This window comes from Acanthochromis polyacanthus, chromosome 14, assembly GCF_021347895.1.
Source record: "Acanthochromis polyacanthus isolate Apoly-LR-REF ecotype Palm Island chromosome 14, KAUST_Apoly_ChrSc, whole genome shotgun sequence".
NCBI lineage: Eukaryota > Metazoa > Chordata > Actinopteri > Pomacentridae > Acanthochromis > Acanthochromis polyacanthus.
The window spans coordinates 18,440,364-18,461,163 of NC_067126.1; the positions used below are offsets into that span (position 1 = coordinate 18,440,364).

Consider the following 20,800-nt stretch of genomic DNA (forward strand, 5'->3'; position numbering starts at 1 on the left):
ATGGTTTAGATGCTGAGGTCTTTGAAGCTTTTAGTGTGCTCCAAATGCTTTGCCAGGTGCTAATAAATTTACAAGTAAAACAAAAAGTCATTGAAATGTTAGAAAAGGCAAACATAAATAAATATTCACTTTGAATTCAACTTTAGCTAAGTTCTGAGTATGACAAAGTAAAATTCTTCATTTTTTACATTAAGAATATGAGAAATCTAAGTCATAACAACGAGACATAAAACTTAGGAATTATGGATACACTAAATGTAGATTTCAACTTTAAATGTACCCTGATTTGGATTTACGGTCTGAAAAGTGTGACCCATAATTTTGATACAAAAAGACAAATATTTGACTCAGAAGTCGAATTGTTAGATACTATGTCAAAAATGACTTAAAGTATAATATACAGATGATTGTGAAACAGAAACTTAAGCTATCTATTAAGAGAAGGACCTAAAATAGAAGAACTTTAGTGAAAGTGATGAGATATCATTCAAATTATGACACACTAAATCCAAATATTGGTCTATAACTTAAAATTTTTGACACATTTCAGTGATTTGTGTCATGATTTGAATTTGTCATTTCTAAAGTATGACTCAGAATTGATGTAAAAGTCAAAAAATATACTTAGAAGTTAAAATTGTAAGTATGTCAAAACTATGACTAATGACTGATGCATGGCTTAGAGTTTTACTAACATATTATTTTTGATGAATCATGGGTAGTTCACCCACTCTATGCTCCCAGGTTTTCCAGTCCACACCTCTGAGTAGCCACATTTCAAATCAGCGTTTATCTAAACACATCGGTATGCGCATGCGCCATGCAGTGACGTGTCGAGAAGTGTCAAACAGGAGGATGTAAAGATGACCGAAAACTCTCCACATAACCTCACCAAGATAACTAGTAGACGGCCGCAGCGGCGGTTTGGATAACCTTGCTACCCGTAGGTTTAGGTTTTATAGACTAGCCGTTCTTCTTTACTTGAAGAAGGTTTAACTTACTTTTGAACCGCGACATTGCCGTCGAGCTAACTTAGCGGCACTTGAGCTAACCGGAGTCGGTAAACTGGCTAAGCTGGACTGAACAGGAGCGATAACCGGCTGAGCCAAGAGTAATATGTAACTAATGTGAAACTGCCAATGCTGCAGTTAGCTAGCCGCTTAGGTTAGTTTCATCGTCCATCACTCACTTAATTAGCGTTTAGCTCGGTATACAGCCGAGTAGCTGGCAGCAAGACTCATACCGAGGGCAGAGCAAGATGTCTCGGAGAAGGCTTGACAGTCGCAGTGGACTCTCCGCCGGGCTGCTCGGTGAAACTCAGACCCCGATCAGCCCAGAGCCGATGGAGAGTGTGTATGAAATCACCGGAGAGCTGGGGAGGTGAGTCCGAATGATTTCATTGCTGCTATGGACCGCCGAGAGAAGTTCAGAGGCTCTCTCCATTAAAAGTGATGCAGTTTCAGTACATCTAACAAATGAGAGCCTATGTATAGTGAAACGTCGATATATGGACAACAGAAATATTCATAGACTAGACTACTTTTTTCTGTCAGAAACTAGTCTGTCTTATAGATCTGTTTATACTAAAATATTGCATACCCAAATCCATATTGTATGTAACTTTTGCATTTGCTCCGCTGAATAGCTGAGATGAGGTAACTAGTGTTGAGGGTGTTTGAACTCTGGACTGTAAGCTTTATCCACTGTAAACACACGAGTCTGGCTGTGCTACAGTGGACCTTTGTCATGTGTTTGGCCGTGTGCGTGTGCCATGGCAACTCCTGATGGTGGATGATCATATGCTAGGAAGCCTGAGGTGTGTTTGAAGTAATGTGTCATACACCGTGTACTGTCTAATTGTGCAGGAGGAAGGAAACAAGCACATGTGGAAACCAGACTTTAGAAAGAAGAAATGGTCCATGCAACTTCTGTTTACTTATTTGTTTGCAACGTGTCAAAACGGGAAGTTTTGAAAAACATAAAGCCAGCAGTGTTAGTCTTAAAATTTTCCACTTTTGACCTTGAGTGTGAAATGATGCTGAGCTATGGTATAACAGACTCTTAAATTACTAAACAGTGGCCTTTTGAAGTGAAAAACTTCAGTCTCACTGTGTTTCTTTGTCTTTGTCAGACTAGAACCATCGGTTATTTGTTGACTTTTATAGAATTGGTTGATGATGCATCAATCAGTAACTTCTAGATTATCGTTAATGGATTGTCTGAGTGATGTGATAGGAGGTCAGAGTTGAAAAGAAACTACACCCAGCTTTGCATTTAGTTTTAGCTCACAGTTTTAGTTGTGCAGCGCATACATTCAGTTGTTCTCCTTAAACCTTTCAGGCAGCTGTTTACAGCACCAAACATCAGCTGTAATTTGTGACTAGCTGGTAAACATGGCATCTAGCAAGCAAAAGAATCAGAAATTTAGGTGTAGAGCACCTGAAGAGCACCTAAATTTAACCAGGGCTAACAGGACGGGGAACGTTTGACTCGCATTAGAAGCAAAATGTCAAAACAAATAGGATTTTCACAATTTCTTTATTATCTCTTTCTCACAAGTCCCCCAACACTTCACCATGTTATGGTCGTGTTTCACAGCAAAGACAGGATTACTCACAGCACATTGCATTCCTATATGTTTGTCTTTTTCCTTGATGTCAAACTTTCATTCTCTCCACCTATCAAAAGTTTGGGGTCATCCAGACAGTTTCATGTTTTCCATGAAAACTCGCACTTTCATTCATGTGCTAGCATAATTGCACAAAGGTTTACTAATCATCAATTCAGATATGTGATTTGGAAAAAGAAATATTTAACTTAATTCAAGAAAAATACCATTTTATATCAAGAGTGTATTTTATGGAAACAAAGGTACTGCGAAAGTTGCGTTTGTTCCTGAAGGAAGGGACACATTCTTATGACTGAGCTTTCGGGTACCCAGTGTGTGCGTACGTCTGAATTTTGGAGGAAATGTACCACCAGCCTAACTTCTTTTCCCTATAATAGCATGAATGAATAGACTTTGGGGTCATTCAGATTATTCCATGTTTTCTATCAAAACTCACACTTTCATTCATGTGCTAACATACTTGCACAAGGGTTTTCTAATCATCAATTAGCCTTTCAACACCATTAGCTAACACAATGTAGCATTAGAACACAGGAGTGATGGTTGCTGGAAATGTTCCTCTGTACCTCTATGGAGATATTCCATTAAAAATCAGCCATTTCCAGCTAGAATAGTCATTTACCACATAAACAATGTCTATACTGTATTTCTGACTAATTTAATGTTGTATTATAGGGGGAAAAAAGCAGCTTTTCTTTCAAAAGGACATTTTTAAGTGACCCCAAACTTTTGTACTAATTAGCAGTTTACTGTGAAGACACTGTTTGACTCCACAACACTGCCTGCTCAGGTGTGTAGTTGGTACATGTGTGGCTGCAGACACTGCTTTGTAAACATTGGAGTGGGAGCTTCTCTGTGGAAAAAACAGCATGATGCATTTTCTAACTTTCACCTCAAGCATCTTTTTCTGTATTATAATCTGTTAAAAAAAATTAAAAACAAAACAAAAAAACGTCTCGCCGGATAACATATACACCAGAAATAATACACTGTCTGTGTGAATGTATGCCAGGCCAATAGCAGGAGACTGATACATTGGTCAGGCTGTACTTATAAAAGTCTTGGGTGGTGCCACAAAGGAGCAGCGTAATTTAGCGCCATTGTTCTATTATTAAAATAGTTCTTCTGGGTCTGTAACCTTCATAGTTGCTGCTCTTGGGTTCTTGTAAAGCTGTTATTTTTGGATTGGATTTGTTTTCTCTTTGTTGATGTCCTTGCACAGCCCTGGGGAAAATGTTTCTGCTAATTGCATAAAATACCAGCTGTGTACCAAAAGGCTTTTCTAGTGAGGGTAATGCAGGTCTAGTTCTACGGACATTCTGTTAAATAGTTTGTGCTAAATGTTTTTCTTGCTAAACTTACATCCTGAAAAATGTCACGAGCATCATACGTGTTGTGTGACTGCATCACTGTTTGCTTTAGGTGTATCTCCAATAAGATATCAAATGAATTTAATAACACAAACAGTTAGTGCAGTCACAAGACACAGAAGCATCGTTAGCACTAAGCTGTCAGAAATGTACTGGCATTAGATAACACTCAGAGCCTGTTATCTAATGCCAGTACTGTATTTGCATAGCACCATTATCCAAAGCTGCAGTCACTTACAAATATGTCATTAAGGCTGGGCAATGTATGAGTCAGTATTTTATATTGTGTTTAAGTGTTGTCTAAGTATACATTATCAAATTATTCAGTTTCCAAATTACTATACAGCATTAATCTGAGACTAATTTGCCTTCTTTGCATTAGCCTACGCTCAAATAGCATAACTTAACTTAAAAATGTTCCTACTTAAACTTGTATTTTTCTCAAGCTGAATAAATCAGATGAGGTTTGACTTGAGAACGTCTCTCTTTTTTTTATTTTGCATGGCTCAAAAACATCAAATGAAGCTGATCTTCGTGTCTAAAGGTACTTTTCCACTGTTTTGTTCCTCCCAGGGGGAAGTTTGCAGTGGTGAAGCGCTGCATAGAGAAGGCCACGGGGAAAGCGTTTGCTGCCAAGTTCCTACGAAAGAGGAGGAGAGGTCGGGACTGCCGGGCAGAAGTCATCCATGAGATGGCCGTCCTGGAGGCGGCTCGTAACAATGCCCGAGTGGTCAACCTGCATGCTGCTTATGAAACAGATCACGACATTGTCTTAGTGCTGGAGTAGTGAGTTCACACCAAAGCTTGTAACATGTTCACCTTGTTATATTTTGCTTTTTATTACCTCCGCCAGGAGGTTATGTAATCATCGGAGTTTGTCTGTCTGTCTTGTTTGTCTGGTAACAGCATAACTCAAAAAGTTATGGACGGATTTTCACCAAATTTTTACAGAATGTCCGGAAGAGCAAAAGTAACAATCGATTAGATTTTGGAGGTGATCCGGATCACCGTCTGGATCCAGGATTTTTTTGAAGGACGGCCATCTCTCAATTGTACAGAGTCATTCAGAAAAATCCTGGATCCAGACGGTGATCCGGATCACCTCCAAAATCTAATCGATTGTTACTTTTGCTCTTCCGGGCATTCTGTAAAAATTTGGTGAAAATCCATCCATAACTTTTTGAGTTATGCTGTTAACAAACAGACAGACAGACAGACAGACAGACAGACAGACAGATGACCTGGTGGAGGTCTGCGCTCTCCAAGTGCTTTTCTAGTTCAACATATAATGAATCCTATTTAATTCCTGTCTTAACCAGTCTGACACCAATAACACTGACTACATTTTTCTGGCACAAACATTCCAAACCAGCAATATGATCCTGTAAATACTTGTATAGGGGCTAAGTCCAGTCGGTCTGGTCTGAAGGAGCTGCCACATTAACTCCTTTTTTTTTTTCTTTATAGAACTCCAAACAACCCATTCTTCATAACTTGTTTTACAGGATTTGCTTGAAGACTAAAAGGCCCATGCTGGCTACAATACTGTACAGCTTGATTTAGATGACGTGGATGAAAATCCTTTTAGTTCTGACCTCTTGAACTTTCCTGTTCAATTATCCTTTCACATGAACCATATGTGTCTGCCCTGTCCTTCGTCTTGTCTTTTTGTACAATCAAAACAGAAACTAGAGACCAAGATTAGAAATAAGAATGCACATGGTTGTTGGGTGATTTTCTAACCACACCTTTAGCACTCAGTGGAGACATTTTAATCCCTCCCAGAGAGCAATGACGACGTGAGCAGCTCATTTTGTTGATCTAAGAAAGCCTGGACACCTCAAAAACAGCTTTGACATATACCAAATTACAAGCTTTCATAACTTGAAATGTAGTAAAAACAGATGAACTTAGTACTCTGGGCACAATTTTAAGACTCTGGGCTTTTGGCTGGCACCTGTACCTACAGTGCTTTGCAGTGACTATGCAGGAAGGAGGTTTCTTTCTTGCACAATAGAGCTTTGCCAGAACATGCAGAATCTAGCTGGTGACCCACTGGCTAAGGCTTGGCCACTGAAACCACTGTGCCACACTGCAGGCCATAAATAAACTATAATTCAGTTTATCTTGTGGAAAGTCCACCACATGCGGACTGCATCAAATGTCAGAAAATTGCCTGGTATTTGACCAGCCGTGGACATTTTAGCAGATGGCCAGTTCGTGTGTGTGTGTGTGTGTGTGTGTGTGTGTGTGTGTGTGTGTGTGTGTGTGTGTGTGTGTGTGTGTGTGTGTGTGTGTGTGTGTGTGTGTGTGTGTGTGTGTGTGTGTGTGTGTGTGTGTGTGTGTGTGTGTGTGTGTGTGTGTGTGTGTGTGTGTGTGTGTGTGTGTGTGTGTGTGTGTGTGTGTGTGTGTGTGTGTGTGTGTGTGTGTGTGTGTGTATTTATGGTGCGTTTGTGTTTTCTCTTTACCCAGTGCGGCGGGTGGAGAGATATTCGACCACTGTGTGTCTGAAGAGCTGCTGCCAGAGGTCCAGATCACCCGTCTGATCAGGCAAACACTGGAGGGAGTCCACTACCTCCACCAGAGCAACCTGGTTCACTTAGACCTGAAGGTCTTTACACACACACAAAATGAATCGCATGGGCCATGGGAATCTATTTTAAATGTTCACTCACTTCACCCTTAAGTGCATGTTTTTCTCTTTTTTTAAGAACACTCAAAACCTCAATTTCCTATTTTCATGACACAGTTAAACCCAGAACCAGGATTATAGGTGGTAGTAGAGCCCCTAGCCCTGAGCAAAGTGGTCAGCTTAACAGCACAAAATGAAAGAAAAAAAAAAAAAAAAAATTAAATACCAGTCTCTCAGCACTGACTCCTGGATGTGAAAGGTTGTGTTTGCGGCCACATCTGCAGGTGAATCTTCATGTTTTAGACATTCGAATATTAATGTAAATATCACCTGGCCTGGGAATCTTCCACGAGCAGAAGTTTTACCATAGGTGCTAATCAAACAAACATGTACTCTATGTTCTCAGCCTCTCTTGTAAAGAATGATGCAATAATATAATAGCAGTGTTTATGCAGCATCTTGGGGTCAGTATACATTCAATACTCCAATAAACGGCAGTGTTAGCAGTGGTAAACACCTCCTCCTAAGCAGGCTAAGTCACAAGATATCTTCAGAAAAAGTTCAGAATTTTATAGTGAGAAATACATTTGTCCAACACTTCAACCAACGTGTCTCTTTCAGCCACAGAACATTCTCCTGACCAGCCCATCCCCTCCAGGAGACATAAAGATTGTAGACTTTGGCCTGGCACGCAGACTGGGTGCGGTTGGAGAGCTCAGAGAGATTCTTGGCACACCTGAATATGTCGGTAAGGTGATGTTCATACAACTGGTTTTCATCAGACAAGAGCTGACGTCGCAGTCCGTTGTTTATTTTACAGATTAACAGTGGTTTATGGTTAATGAGAGAAGCCTTACTGAGCATCTGGCTGTTACCTTTAATATTCATATCATGCTTATTGATAGAATTGCTGCAGAGGTTACTATTAATTACAATGTGGCCGTCAGCCATAGAGACAGGTGAGTTTTATGAGTTCCAGAACGTTAGGTAATTCTGACGTCCAGAAACCTTTGCCTACCTGTATCACGCACATTCTACTATAGCTGCATCCTTCTGTTTGTTTTCATTTGTGCAGTCTTAAATAAATGAGTAGATTGGTTGAAAAAGCAGAGACACCTGGAAGACATGACTTGATGATGAGCAGTGATAAAAGAAGACACAAGTCATGAAATGATACAGGAAATTACACCGAGACATTCTTGCAATATTGAATAACAACTGACTTTTATTTCTTTTTCTTTCATGTTCAGCCCCAGAGATCCTCAATTATGAACCAATCACAACAGCATCTGACCTCTGGTGAGTCCATTCTTGCACAATTGTGACTGACTTCACCCGTTCCACCTTGAAGTTCCCTGTGCTGGGACCAGGAAATATCTGGAATTAAAACTCAACCGGCTGCTGTATTTAGAAGGCTGTAGACTCGTTCAGTGAAGACAGCGGCTATGATTGAAATGGATGTAGCATCGCTCTGCTTCTTTTCTGTTCTATGAAGTGTGATAGAGTGGCAGTTAAGAATTAAGAAAAGTACCATCAATATTTGCTGGTTTACAGTGTTATTAGGATGTTATTTACCCTAGTTCGGCTTGGATGAAGCAGTAGTGAAAGTGCAAGTTTTTACTGAGTTTTCAGATCCTGCTCTGGTCTGGTTATGAGTACAAGGAGAACTATTACATTTCAGAATTCTCCCGTGTTTAACCCCAGGCAGCTTCTGGGTGTTTTTTGTGGGGATTTTCTTTTTTTTTTTTGCTTGTGTACATTTTTTTCTGCATACCAGAGATAGTTAACTCTTTACATTTGTAACTCGTCTCCTCTTCTCTGTGTAAACACTGCCTGCAGTTCACCTGAAAAGTCTCTAAATGTTTACCACATGATTGTTGGTCAAAGCTGAGTCACTCGTGGCCTCAGGGTTGCACCAAGGAGTGCAGAAGTTTTGCAGAATCTGATGCAAACAGTTGATTTTGGGGTATTTGGAGAAAAAAAAAAGAAACATTTAGAATTAGATGAGTTTAATAAAATATGACAATTTTACACTTAGATTAGATTTATTTCCATGCAGAACTGCACACCATACAAGCAAAGACTGTTGAAAAGTTGAAAATGATTCTGGGAATTTTACATGAGCAGGTCCTTCAACATAGATGCTAATCAAACAAGCAAGTATGGTATGTTCTCTGCTTCTCTTGTAGAGTGATATAATAGCAGTGTTTGTACAGTGTCCCAGGGTAAATATGTGTGAATATCAGTGCGTAGAATAATGTCTGGGAAGAGGTTTCAGTAAACAGTGAGGAAAAACAACTAGCACCAAAATTATAAGACCTGATAACAAAAACAACAAAACAGTTTTAACCAGTTTTTGTTCATGTCATTTTCTCCAAGCATAGCAGATTTTTTTTTATAAAATGGTCAGAAATCGCAGGAAAATGCATGAATGGGATGATCCTGACTCATTGCCTTTACTGTGTACTGACACAAGTAGTCACCCCCACAAAGGGTCATTCTGAGCCAGGAAAAAGAAACTGCTCTGTGTGTCTAATATGTATGAGTGTCTCTAATCTATAAAGCCCAGCATTGATCATTTAGGTTTTACAGCTATGGAGCTGTTGCGGTCAAAATTTAGGGAAGTGTTTCAGGTGGAAATGATAAATAAATAGCCCGTAATAATCATTTGTGGTGATGTGAAGTTCAGTTGATAGTCCTGGACAGAGTTTTTAGGACACTGGGGTGTTGCTACATGCAAATTTGAACTGCAGCTCATTTACAGGTTTCAGAAACTGTGGATGAAAATGGTGTTCAGTTGCTTTGCAAAACCACAAACCACTCCCCCAACATATTTGACAGTTTGGGTAATTAGATTCAATATTCACCTTTGTTCTCATCGATCTCCATTCCCCTCAGTTATTTAACCCTCAGTCACTCCAGTACACGTGTTGATTGTGTCCTGCATGTGTGTGTGTTCCTCAGGAGTGTGGGTGTTATAGCCTACATGCTGGTGACGGGGGAATCTCCGTTTGCCGGCGACGACAAGCAGGAGACGTATCTTAACGTCTCCCAGGTCAACGTGGACTACAGCAGGGAGGCCTTCGCCAGAGTGTCAGAGCTGGCCGTGGACTTCATCCGCAAGCTGCTGGTCAAAGCACCTGAGTGAGTAGAAGGCAGTTTGGGAACTTGGCTCAAATTCCCAGAGAGCAGAATGTCAATCAAGTGGTTTATTTAGAATGAAATGTTATCACGCAGCTGTAAACATTAAGTCATGTCATGTTTTATTTTAGTGTGAAGGATTCATACAGATCATTCAGCAAGTAGAGCACATTCCTGAGCCAATAAAGCACTTTATTTCCATACTTTTCTAAACTTACTTTTAACTTTTTGAACTGGCCTGCAACCTGTCTTTCCATTAGTATGTTAAATAATGTGGACTGTGTGAGCTACAGTGTTGGACTCTAAGTGCTGGACGTTGTGCTTGGCCCACAGGGATCGGCCCAGTGCTGCAGAGTGTATGGCCCACCCCTGGCTATGGCAGCACCCACAGCTCTGTCAGAGCCCCGACCTGGGTCCTACCCGCTCCCTCCGAGACAGGAACTGTGGCATGAAGTGGGCAGCCCCACCAGAAGACCCCGAAGACAAGGAGAACTTCCTGGAGTCGTCGCCTCACTCTCACGCAAAAAGGTTGCGCTTCGATGAGGAGACGCCTGCTGCTGGAGACGGTGACTTTTGAAAAAGTTAAAAGGCAAGAAATTGAAGTAGTAAGGCAGGGGCCTTCCTCCGAGCTTTTAAATTCTTTTAAGCCTCCAGAAACCCATCTGTCTGCTGCCCACCACTCAACAGTACTTAGGCTGTGTTTATATTCCACTAATTGATCAGTTGCAAGATCGACCACTCAAAACCAAAGATAACCAGCTAAATTTTGAAATCTGTTGCTGTTTAAAGGTGTGAAATTTGTACAGTATGTCTCAATTAATGCAGTGCATTTAACCTTAAGTATTTAATTCCTTTTGTTGTTTTTTCAAAGGGCTGTGCTAGCTGTCCCTATGCAGATGAAGGCTAGTGGTGTGGATTTCTAGGGAACTCTATGCAATAATTCTTGTGCATTTAAAATCTTTGCCTTAAGGTGGGAAGTTAAGTGTTGCTAGTCATCAACCCCAGTTACTGTTCAGTTGCACTTCAGCAGAAACGTGATGTCGAGATAAGCTGCTCTGCAATGAGGAAGTGCGATCACGTCTTCATTTGCATTTTGAAGAGAATTATGCACAGCAGCATTATGGGAAACCTGATGTAGGTGGTAAAACACCCTGCTGCCCGTGTCATGGTTGTGTTTCACATCAAAGACAGGATTACTCACAGCACATTACATTCCTATGTGTCTGTCTTTTCCCTGGGTGTCAAACTTCCGTTTTCTCCATGTGCGCTACAGACTGAGGGTTTAAACTTAGCTCAGGGTTTTAGATAAAACCTCTTTTTATAGCCTAACCATAGCGTAGCCCCCTTAAAAGACCTGACAGGCTTCCACATTTTCCTTCTATTTAGGTTGTTGTGAAAGGCCGAAAGTGAGCAGCGGTATTCGTGGCATTATTGTTTGTGCTGCCACAGTGTAGCAGAAACTGTAAGAGCTCCAAAAGAAGCAGTGACTCAAGCAAGTTGTTCAAATGCCACACCCGCATTTACTCAATTTCCTCACTGAGCTGCAAGTTCCTCTTTGTTTAACACGACTTTAGCACTTACTTCACCAGCACACGTACTGAACTGATAAGCAAAAGGGGAGCTCTTTGTGAAAGCGCGTCCTTCAGAGGTTCACTGTGTCTTTCACCAAAGCCATTCAGTCTGCTAGTCCTCTTGGGTCAGGGTGCCTGAAGTGATCTATTCCTGTTGTTGTTCATCTCAGGGCATGCTGCTCACTCTCTGCTCACTTTGTTTTGTATTCTTAATGTTATTCTTATAGGCCTGTTATTATTTATGTGCTGGACTTATACTTTATATTTTTATGTAAATGTGCTCATGTGTCTTATAAAGAAGTGGTGGGAGCCAGGAGACGGAGGGCGATTAAGGTGTTATTTAATACAAGATGCTGTTGTGGTTGCAGTGTACTGAATAATAAATGGAAATATTGGAAGATGAAGAGAAGGACTAGTTTTAAGGTGGTATTGGAAAGTGAGTAAACATGGATTCGGGGAGATGAGTCAGAGGAAGGAAGGTGATTAAATACTTGGATGGAACTGGAAATGTGTCAGTCTTGAAAGAAGAATTTGAAGGAATAGTCAGACATCAAAGGAATAGTTTCGCGACTCTTTGAGTTCTGATGTTGAACGTTAAAATAAGCGGGTGTTGAGAAAGTGAGAATGATGATTTAACTGTTAAATTTTAGAGAAAAAAAGAGGGTGTTTATCCCAAGAAGCATGACAGAACCACTGCACAATGTAAAATACGAGGTGCTATTGACTCAAAACAAAACCTCACCTCACCAAAATCAACTCTGATTGCGCTTAACCTCCGACTACAAAACATTCCTTTTTTTTTTTATTGTGCCAAACCGAATAGGACCACATTGCGTTTGTGTGTTGTTGTCACCAGCCGGCACAATGGGCTTTGTGAAGTGAGATGGGCGTCTCCAGCCACGGCCATGCTCTCATCTGTATGCTGTCATCCTTGAAAACTGGAACACCACACTGTAAAAGAACTCCATATTAAGTGATTTAGATGAGGACTTGTTGATTAAGTATATTTGTATCTGTCAGTTTGATACAGTCGGGTGATTGTAGGAACCTAGAATCCCTTTTGCTACTGTATTAGGAAATAAGCTTGAATCTTACTTAATCTCAAGACTTTTTCAAAGTCTGTCTCCTCTGCGCTTTCTATTTAATACCTCTCCGAACGGATGACAGTGTCTTTGAGATAATCTTGATCCAGCTCAAAGCAAAGTGAAGCTATCTCTCTCCTCTTGTAATGGAGTCAGTAAAAATAGATTTTAAGATGTAAGTAGTTGAATCACAGAAGTAGATGAACTTGTTTTGCATCGCAGTGATGTCAGGGATCTCACTTTGCCGGATGACGGAGCGCTCAAATGGACGCAGCGGCTCATGTTTGCTGCCATTGTTTATCTGTCACTTGAACATGACTTATGCTGTAGCGTTGAGCTCGTTGTTTTGAACAGCTATTGTACTGTGTTATTTTCAGCAGCTAGTCACTCGGTGGCCTCCGTTGTGTGTGTCTGTCTGTCTGTGTGAGCGCTCATTGTCTGAGCGAGAGGTGCTCAGTCGTCCTCGAGAAGTGGAGCGCCGCTGATGTCACCCAACATTCCTGTTTGTTCTCTTTGAGCGCAGTCAGACTGAAGGATACTGTATGTTAGTAAAACCAGCCACAAGCACAAGCAAATAAATGTTGAAGAGATGTATGTTTATTTTGCATTTTATATTGTTTTTTTTTTAATGTATGAGCATTCTGATTGCATTTGAAATTACTAAAAAAAAAACAAAAAAAAGACATAATCCGTTTGTATTCTGATCAGCTGCAGGCTAATACATAGGCATCACAAAGCAAACTGAAAAAGCTCATTAAAGATTGTAGAAAATATGTGATGGACTATTTCTCATGTCGTCTTTGTCTGTTTCAGTTCCCTGTATTTTCATTTTTCCACACTGCTGCCACCTGCTGATTCTAAAGAGCTCAGAGTTCCATCCTGCATCACTGGTTGACTGGAAATAGGCCAAAGTAGCAGGGTGTCAGTGTGTACCAGAAAGCAGACAAATCATTTAAAAGCGTGCACATTATGCTGTCTGTGCACTAGCTCAGCTGTTGAGCAAACATTAATAGAAGTCCTGCTTTTAAACAGCACGGCATACAGCGAGTAGTAAACATAATGGAATGCTTTTGAAGTTACATTCAGCAAAACGACTTGCAGCCTTTAGCGTAGTGCAAAGATGCTATTTAAGGTTACACAAAGGTCATACAGATTATTAATAAGCATGCTGCCAGCTGACAGGCCGTCAGCAGTTTGATCTGAACAAGGATTTACCCACACAATACTAGCATGTATATTTACCTACAGCAGCTATAAAAAACACAGTACATATAACATGTCTGCCACCAGGAGAAAATGAACATACACACTACCGTTCTAAAGTGTGGGGTCACCCAGATAATTTCATATTTTCTATGAACACACACTTTCATTCATGTGCTAACATAATTGCACAAGAGTTTCTAATCATCAGTTAGCCTTTCAACATGATTAGCTAACACAATGTAGCATTAGAACACAGGAGTGATGGTTGCTGGAAATGTTCCTCTGTACCTCTATGGAGATATTCCACTAGAAATCAACTGCTTCTAGCTAGAATAATCATTTATCACATTAACAATGTTGAGACTGTATTTCTGATTCATTTAATGTCATCTTCATCGAAAAAAATGCTTTTCTTTCAAAAAAAGAACATTTCTAAGTGACCCCAAACGTTTGAACAGTATTGTACCTGTGTGTTGATACAACTTATTTAATTTTACAAAAAAAAGTACTTGTAATATTTTAGATTCATAAATAATCTGGAATAAAGGGATGCACAATGATGTTATCATCAGGAGTATGGGCTAATAAAGGTTATGGGCAAATGATGCCTGTCAGGCTAAGAGTTTACCGTTTCATAAAAGTGACCACTATATGTGCTATTTTGAAGCAGTTTTCTTATTTTGTGCAATGAATTTGTAGTTTTCAAACCCATTGTCTTTTGTCACAGCAGGAGCATAATAATCTGTTAATTCCACGACAAGATGTTTTCTGCTGCAAAAAAAAAAAAAAATATATATATATATATATATATATATGCGTGCATGTATAAGCAATCAGACAAAGAGTTGAAAAACATCAAATAAATGCAAAAATCCAAGATGTACACACGTGGACAAAATTGTTGGTACCCCTCAGTTAAAGAAGGAAAAACCCACAATTCTCACTGAAATCACTTGAAACTCACAAAAGTAACAATAAATAAAAATTTATTGAAAATTAAATAATCAAAAACAGCCATTACTTTTGAATTGTTGATTAACATAATTATTTAAAAAAACAAACTAATGAAACAGGCCTGGACAAAAATGATGGTACCTCTATAAAAGATTGAAAACTATTTGACCAGAGTGACATGATTAACTCAGGTGTGTCATTTAATTGACATCACAGGTGTTTCCAAACTCATAATCAGTCAGTCTGCCTATTTAAAGGGAGACAAGTAGTCACCCTGCTGTTTGGTGAAAAGGTGTGTACCACACTGAACATGGACAACAGAAAGCGAAGGAGAGAATTGTCCCAGGACATCCGAAAAAAGAATTATAGACAAACATCTTAAAGGTAAAGGCTATAAGACCATCTCTAAACAGCTTGAAGTTCCTGTGACAACAGTGGCTCATATTATTCAGAAGTTCAAGACCCACGAGACAGTAGCCAACCTCCCTGGACGTGGCCGCAAGAGGAAAATTGATGACAAATTGAAGAGACGGATCGTTGGAATTGTATCCAAAGAGCCCAGAGCAACCTCCAAAGAAATTAAAGGTGAACTCCAAGGCCAAGGTACATCAGTGTCAGATGGCACCATTCGTCGTTGTTTGAGCCAAAGTGGACTTCATGGGAGACGACCAAGGAGGACACCACTGCTGAAAAAAACTCATAAAAAAGCGAGACTGGAATTTGCAAAAATGCATGTTGACAAGCCACAAAGCTTCTGGGAGAATGTCCTTTGGACAGATGAGACCAAACTGGAGCTTTTTGGTAAGGCACATCAACTCTATGTTCATAGACTCAAAAAGCAAGCATACGAAGAAAAGAACACTGTCCCTACGGTGAAACATGGAGGAGGCTCAGTAATGTTTTGGGGCTGCTTTGCTGCATCTGGCACAGGGTGTCTTGAAAGTGTGCAAGGTACGATGAAATCTGAAGACTATCAAGGCATTCTGGAGAGAAATGTGCTGCCTAGTGTCAGAAAGCTTGGTCTCAGTCGCAGGTCATGGGTCTTCCAACAGGACAACGATCCAAAACACACAGCCAAAAACACCCAAGAATGGCTGAGAGAAAAGCGTTGGACTATTCTAAAGTGGCCTTCTATGAGCCCAGATCTGAATCCCATTGAACATATGTGGAAGGAGCTGAAACATGCCATTTGGAGAAGACACCCATCAAACCTGAGACAACTGGAGCTGTTTGCTCATGAGGAGTGGGTCAAAATACCTGTTGACAGCTGCAGAACGCTCATTGACAAATACAGAAATCGTTTAATTGCAGTGATTGCCTCAAAAGGTTGTGCAACAAAATATTAAGTTATGGGTACCATCATTTTTGTCCAGGCCTGTTTCATTAGTTTGTTTTTTTAAATAATTATGTTAATCAACAATTCAAAAGTGATGGCTGATTTTGATTATTTAATTTTCAATAAATTTTTATTTATTGTTACTTTTGTGAGTTTCAAGTGATTTCAGTGAGAATTGTGGGTTTTTCCTTCTTTAACTGAGGGGTACCAACAATTTTGTCCACGTGTGTACATGCCTATTGGTGAACTCAGAAAAAAATGAAAGTATGTTGTGAGAAAAAGTTAACAGAACTTTTTAAAATCCCGTTATAATGAAGCTCAGTTTGAAAGTCTATTCTTCAACTTGAAAACAGCAGCTGGTATGGGTCACATGGTCTTTACAAACAGATCAACTCAGCTTCATTTGCTGATTAAGATTTAGTGTAATCAGAAAGCTCCAGAATGCCTACTTAATGGAACTGGAGGTCACAGTGTGTTCACTGTCATGATGAACAAAGGAGCAAATTTCTGTCTTTCTCATGGTGGCAGTAACAAAAAACTAAATGCTACAAAAATACAACTTTCATGTTTTGGTTTCCTCTTGCAATAACTTAAGATACACTTAAACAGAAATGATCTGATAAATTACTGGTGGATGATCCACCATTAGGATCAGACTGAAGGAATGAAACAGAATCATCTGTTAACTCACTGTGCTTAATAAATTGGCCACAGTTTAAATACAATCAACTAGGAGACCAACTGGTGAAGTCTGAACATGACACTGCAGAGTCACGTTCAGACGTTCAGACATTCAGGCGTCAACCATTAGTGCAGGTATAAAGAGAATGTAATGAGGTGCTCTGCTTCAGCCAAACATACATGAAGCTCTGTTTAAAAGCAGCAGAAATTAATTTAAGTAGCAATGTTACACTAATGATTAATATGACTTAAGTTACAGTTATTCCCTCAAACTAAATCAACCTGAAAACAACATGACTTGTTAATGTTTTTTTAAAATCAACCGCTCTGCAGGAGCACAAACTGAGCCAGTGTTGAATTGAAAATGACATTTAGCCTACAGGGTCTTTAAAGGAAGACACTGGATGGCACAACTATCCATTATCCACTTTTTATACCTGCATATTCCTGCTCGGGGGGCAGGGGGAGGATCAGCTCAGGTTAAGTGCATTTAGCAGTACAAAGAATGAACACAACACCAGCATCTGTCACCTGCTCTAAACTCCAAGCCCTTAAATCACACGAAAATTGAGGTAAGACCAACGAGTAAGACACACAACCTGCATTCTATCAGTAAAGTACAGCGCTACAGACCATCAGCTCAGCGTTCACACGTGTGTGCTTTAGCTGTTTTAAAGCGGACTTAAAACTCCTGGATGACCCTGAAGTGGTTCTCAATGGAGGGGGGCTCGTCCTCAAAGTGCAGCTTCTTACTGGGACAGGCCCCGAACTCCTCCAGAGTCTTGATGAAGTGTCCGTGTTCGCGGCCCACCCAGGCCCGCATCGGGTCGCACACCTCGTAAGGGGTGACGTGGGCGTGGATCGACACTCCACTGACAGCAAGCTCTTTAAGCACCTGCTTGTCCGTCACCCAGGTCTCGCTGCCCCCTGGGTGCCCCCCGTCCAGCCAGAACATGTCTGTGATGTGTTTGACGAAGGGTGACATCTGTGGGTCTGCGCGGGCCCCGGCCAGCTCATACACCATCTGATTCAGAACCACACAGCCTTTGCTGAAGCCCACTAGAGTCAGGGAGAACCCTGAGGGGATGCTGTCAGCACCTCCTTCTGGCTGGAGGGGGTTTGGTAGGTGGGCTCGCTCCATGCCGTGGCTCAGCAGGGCCCTGTGGTCAGAAACTCTGCTCAGACTCAGTGGAAGAAAAATACAACATCTGGAAGATCTACAATACAACCAACCTGCAGTAAAGGTCATGATGTGATAAGCTTATCAGAGGTGGTAAAACTGTGTAAGAGTTAATCTGATAATGTGCAAAACCCAAACTAACTCTCCACGGCACCACACAACAGATCACAGTAGAAAACAAGCTTAAAACCAAACCTGAGGTGTCGAAACGCTCCAAAGTCAGCAGAGTACGGAAAATGCTCCGGCGCCCCAAACATGTTGCTCTCTACAAAGTTGTGGTAGCAGCTGAACTTGTGCAGATACATGCGGGAGGCTCTGACCACCCAGATATATCTGTTGGGGAAACGTCGGCCCAGAGTGACGGCGACCTGCTCCAGACTCCAGGACAACCACTGAGCTCCTTCAGGCTGCAGAGCCATCTCCTCCTGGAAGTTCTGCACCAGCAGCACACAGACAAAGATACTGTTTAAAGCTGCAATACACCAATTATAATAACACTAGAATTTCATGACAAAGAGGACATGCATCCATTATATAGATGTCCTGCAGTTTGGCTTAGCGCGGCGGGATATGGATGGAGAGGAAAAGCAGCTGATTTGAAACATTTCAAATTAAAATATAAGGATGTTTGCAAACGTTCTTCATGCGTTTCGATCTGGGAGCTGAGCAAAACATCCTGTCCTGAAAACAAGCCTGGTGACAGAGTGACTACAACATGGGTGGATCTTGACCCACTTAATTAGTCTCATCAGCAGCGTCTTCTCAGAGTGCTGTCACACTGAACACAATGACCTCATTCATTTTATTTACATGGAAACATCACAGTCACAGCCTCCTGCCCAGACAAAGGTCTCCTGGGAAATACCAGCACACTGTGGGAATATTAACACTTGCTTGCAGAGCCGCCTAATGAACTGCACATGAGGACAATGAATAAATGGATTGGGCAGCAGACAAGCTGGAATGAATGAGGGCAGTTCTGAGATGCTTTGAAAGGAGTTAGAAAAGAAAAATAAATGTGTGGTGTTAAATTTATCCTGCATCTCCACATTTCCTCCACTTGATAACTAGGTGTCCCTCTCAGAGCTGCACACGCTGAAAAACTAAATGTGCAGCAGTGCCATGCTTTGTAACAGCAGTTGATGAGGACAAGAAGAACATCAAGTTCCTCTTCTCTCATTGGCACATCAAGGATGATGGCTTCACGGACAAGTTGGCTATTTTTCAAGTGTGTAGCACTCACTCTGCAATAGTCACTCTGTAATAGTTCATTGTTGGTCATCAAGATTCCCAACATGAACAGACACCTGCCAGTCACACTCAGTCACTTCCATACTACTGGACCTCCTCACTGTCAGTCACAACACCTGAACCAATCACCAGCAGTCTCTCTCCCACCTGGAACCCCCCCCCCCGCCCCCCACAGTACTAAATGCTTTCTATCCATGTCAGATAAGATGACTCCTGATGTCAACTCCAATTTAAAGACTGGACAGAAGCAAAAAGCTCTACAATACTGAAGGCTAAGGATGATCATTGAGGTTCACTGCATACTTCAAAAACGCAAGAAAATTAAAATGTGCTTCCTCCTGTACATGTAAGCATACAGGTGATTCATCAGATAGCTTTTGTGGGCATCCATTAGGCATCACATGTTGCATACAAGCCAGTACAAAAACACTTTCTGCATCTGCAAATTATATAACCCCAACATTATAAGTGAGGCAGCAGCTCATCAAAGAAATATGCTGTAATACACCAACCCAAATCCTATGGGCCCTATCAGAACGTTACAGTCATATAGAACTGAATCCTGTATGCTTCTACTGCTTTATATGTACACAGGAGATCTGGGCAGGAGTGATTGCTGATATTCTGACAAAGTTTATTTCATTTGTTCAATAAAATATCTAAAAATGGTTTGAAAAAGGTTAATCAGTGTGCCTTATGCCTAAAAATATAAAGTTTATTGTAATGGAGGAGAAATCAGAAAACATTCACATTTAAGATTTGATGATGATCTGCAATTGACCATGATCTGCAATCAGAAATGAATCGATTATCAAAATAGTTATTGATTAAATTTATAGCTGCCAATATTAACTTAATAACTGTTGCAGCCTAAGTAATCATCAACTAATAGATCACTAAGTTTTGTCAGAAAAAACATGACCCATCCATTTTTTTAAAAAGATGTTGGGTTTATTACAATAATACACATACATACAATAATGACAACAGAAAACAAGCCATGAGCAGCATGCAGAGCAATAGGCAGCCTCAGTAATAACTTTAAAGGGATAAACGTCATTCATTCAGGTCGGTCATCTCTCCCTGGATAACCTGATCCCCTACCATCACACTCACCTGAATATCTCCGTGGAAGAACACCACATGCCTGTTACTACTCCCCTCCTTCTCCTCCGGCTCGCTCTGATCGTCTGTGTCGGGCCGCAGCAGCAGCAGGTCGTTCACTCTTCTCGGGACGTGTCCCGGAACTGCGACCAGCCTCTGCAGCCTCCGCCACGGGCTCCCGGAGCGTGCATCCTGGCTGGCTGAGCCGTGCAGCCCCCGGAGCTCGGAGGAGGTCGTCGCCGCCACGGAAGTCATCGGTTTTGCCGCAGTTATTAAAGCGTAGACCGCCGCAACTGCTCGGCCAGCTAGCATGGACTCTAAAATAAGAAAGTGATTTGGCGTTTTCCTCCTCTGCGCAGTTAGTCCATGTTGCTGCTGTCAGCTAGCTAAGCAGCTAACGATACCCGTCTCTGCTGCCAGCATCACATTATCGGCGGCTAACTCCAAACTAGGCCCGGAGCCTTAATATGTGGAGCTAACAGAAAACACGTACCTGCACACGACGTCTTTAACCGCCGCCCGTCTCACATTATGGCAGGTTGATAATAAACTTTCAGTATTTATTATTATATTATGACAGTTTGGGGACCATTTTGACCACGAAGAGGCGCTGTGTATCAAAAACACTACAGAAACTCAGCGACCCTCGAAGCGAACAGTAGC

At 41.1% G+C, this 20,800-nt stretch overlaps 2 protein-coding genes across 3 annotated transcripts; one reads left to right on the forward strand and one right to left on the reverse strand.

Moving 5' to 3' along the window:
- Positions 1 to 813: 813 nt before the first annotated feature.
- stk17b (serine/threonine kinase 17b (apoptosis-inducing)) lies at positions 814 to 13,198 on the forward strand. The gene is made up of 7 exons (XM_022209945.2): positions 814 to 1,380; positions 4,573 to 4,785; positions 6,472 to 6,610; positions 7,253 to 7,379; positions 7,882 to 7,930; positions 9,596 to 9,775; positions 10,106 to 13,198. The coding sequence occupies exons 1-7, from the start codon at positions 1,259 to 1,261 to the stop codon at positions 10,347 to 10,349; spliced, it is 1,074 nt and encodes a 357-aa protein (XP_022065637.1). The 5' UTR covers positions 814 to 1,258; the 3' UTR covers positions 10,350 to 13,198.
- On the reverse strand, positions 13,001 to 20,788 carry c14h2orf69 (chromosome 14 C2orf69 homolog). Of its 2 annotated transcripts, XM_022209947.2 has the most exons (4): positions 20,631 to 20,788; positions 20,150 to 20,454; positions 17,978 to 18,216; positions 13,001 to 17,762 (listed from the first exon to the last, which is right to left on the reverse strand). In XM_022209947.2, exons 2-4 carry the CDS (start codon positions 20,447 to 20,449, stop codon positions 17,285 to 17,287), a joined length of 1,017 nt encoding a protein of 338 aa, XP_022065639.2. In that variant the 5' UTR covers positions 20,450 to 20,454; positions 20,631 to 20,788; the 3' UTR covers positions 13,001 to 17,284. The 2 variants fall into 2 exon arrangements, with proteins under 2 accessions (XP_022065639.2, XP_022065638.2); XM_022209946.2 differs by having other exon boundaries at positions 20,150 to 20,787.
- Positions 20,789 to 20,800: the final 12 nt, after the last annotated feature.

Bases quoted from the DNA above. Each gene is read 5' to 3' on its own strand.
- stk17b (XM_022209945.2), top strand. From the start codon at position 1,259: ATGTCTCGGAGAAGGCTTGACAGTCGCAGTGGACTCTCCGCCGGGCTG. The intron at 6,611-7,252 runs GTCTTTACACAC...TGTCTCTTTCAG, and splicing joins TGGTTCACTTAGACCTGAAG to CCACAGAACATTCTCCTGAC. The intron at 7,931-9,595 runs GTGAGTCCATTC...TGTGTTCCTCAG, and splicing joins ACAACAGCATCTGACCTCTG to GAGTGTGGGTGTTATAGCCT.
- c14h2orf69 (XM_022209947.2), bottom strand. From the start codon at position 20,449: ATGCTAGCTGGCCGAGCAGTTGCGGCGGTCTACGCTTTAATAACTGCG. The intron at 18,217-20,149 runs GTGAGTGTGATG...CTGCTGGTGCAG, and splicing joins TCTTCCACGGAGATATTCAG to AACTTCCAGGAGGAGATGGC. The intron at 17,763-17,977 runs GTTTGGTTTTAA...TTCTGACCACAG, and splicing joins GGAGCGTTTCGACACCTCAG to GGCCCTGCTGAGCCACGGCA.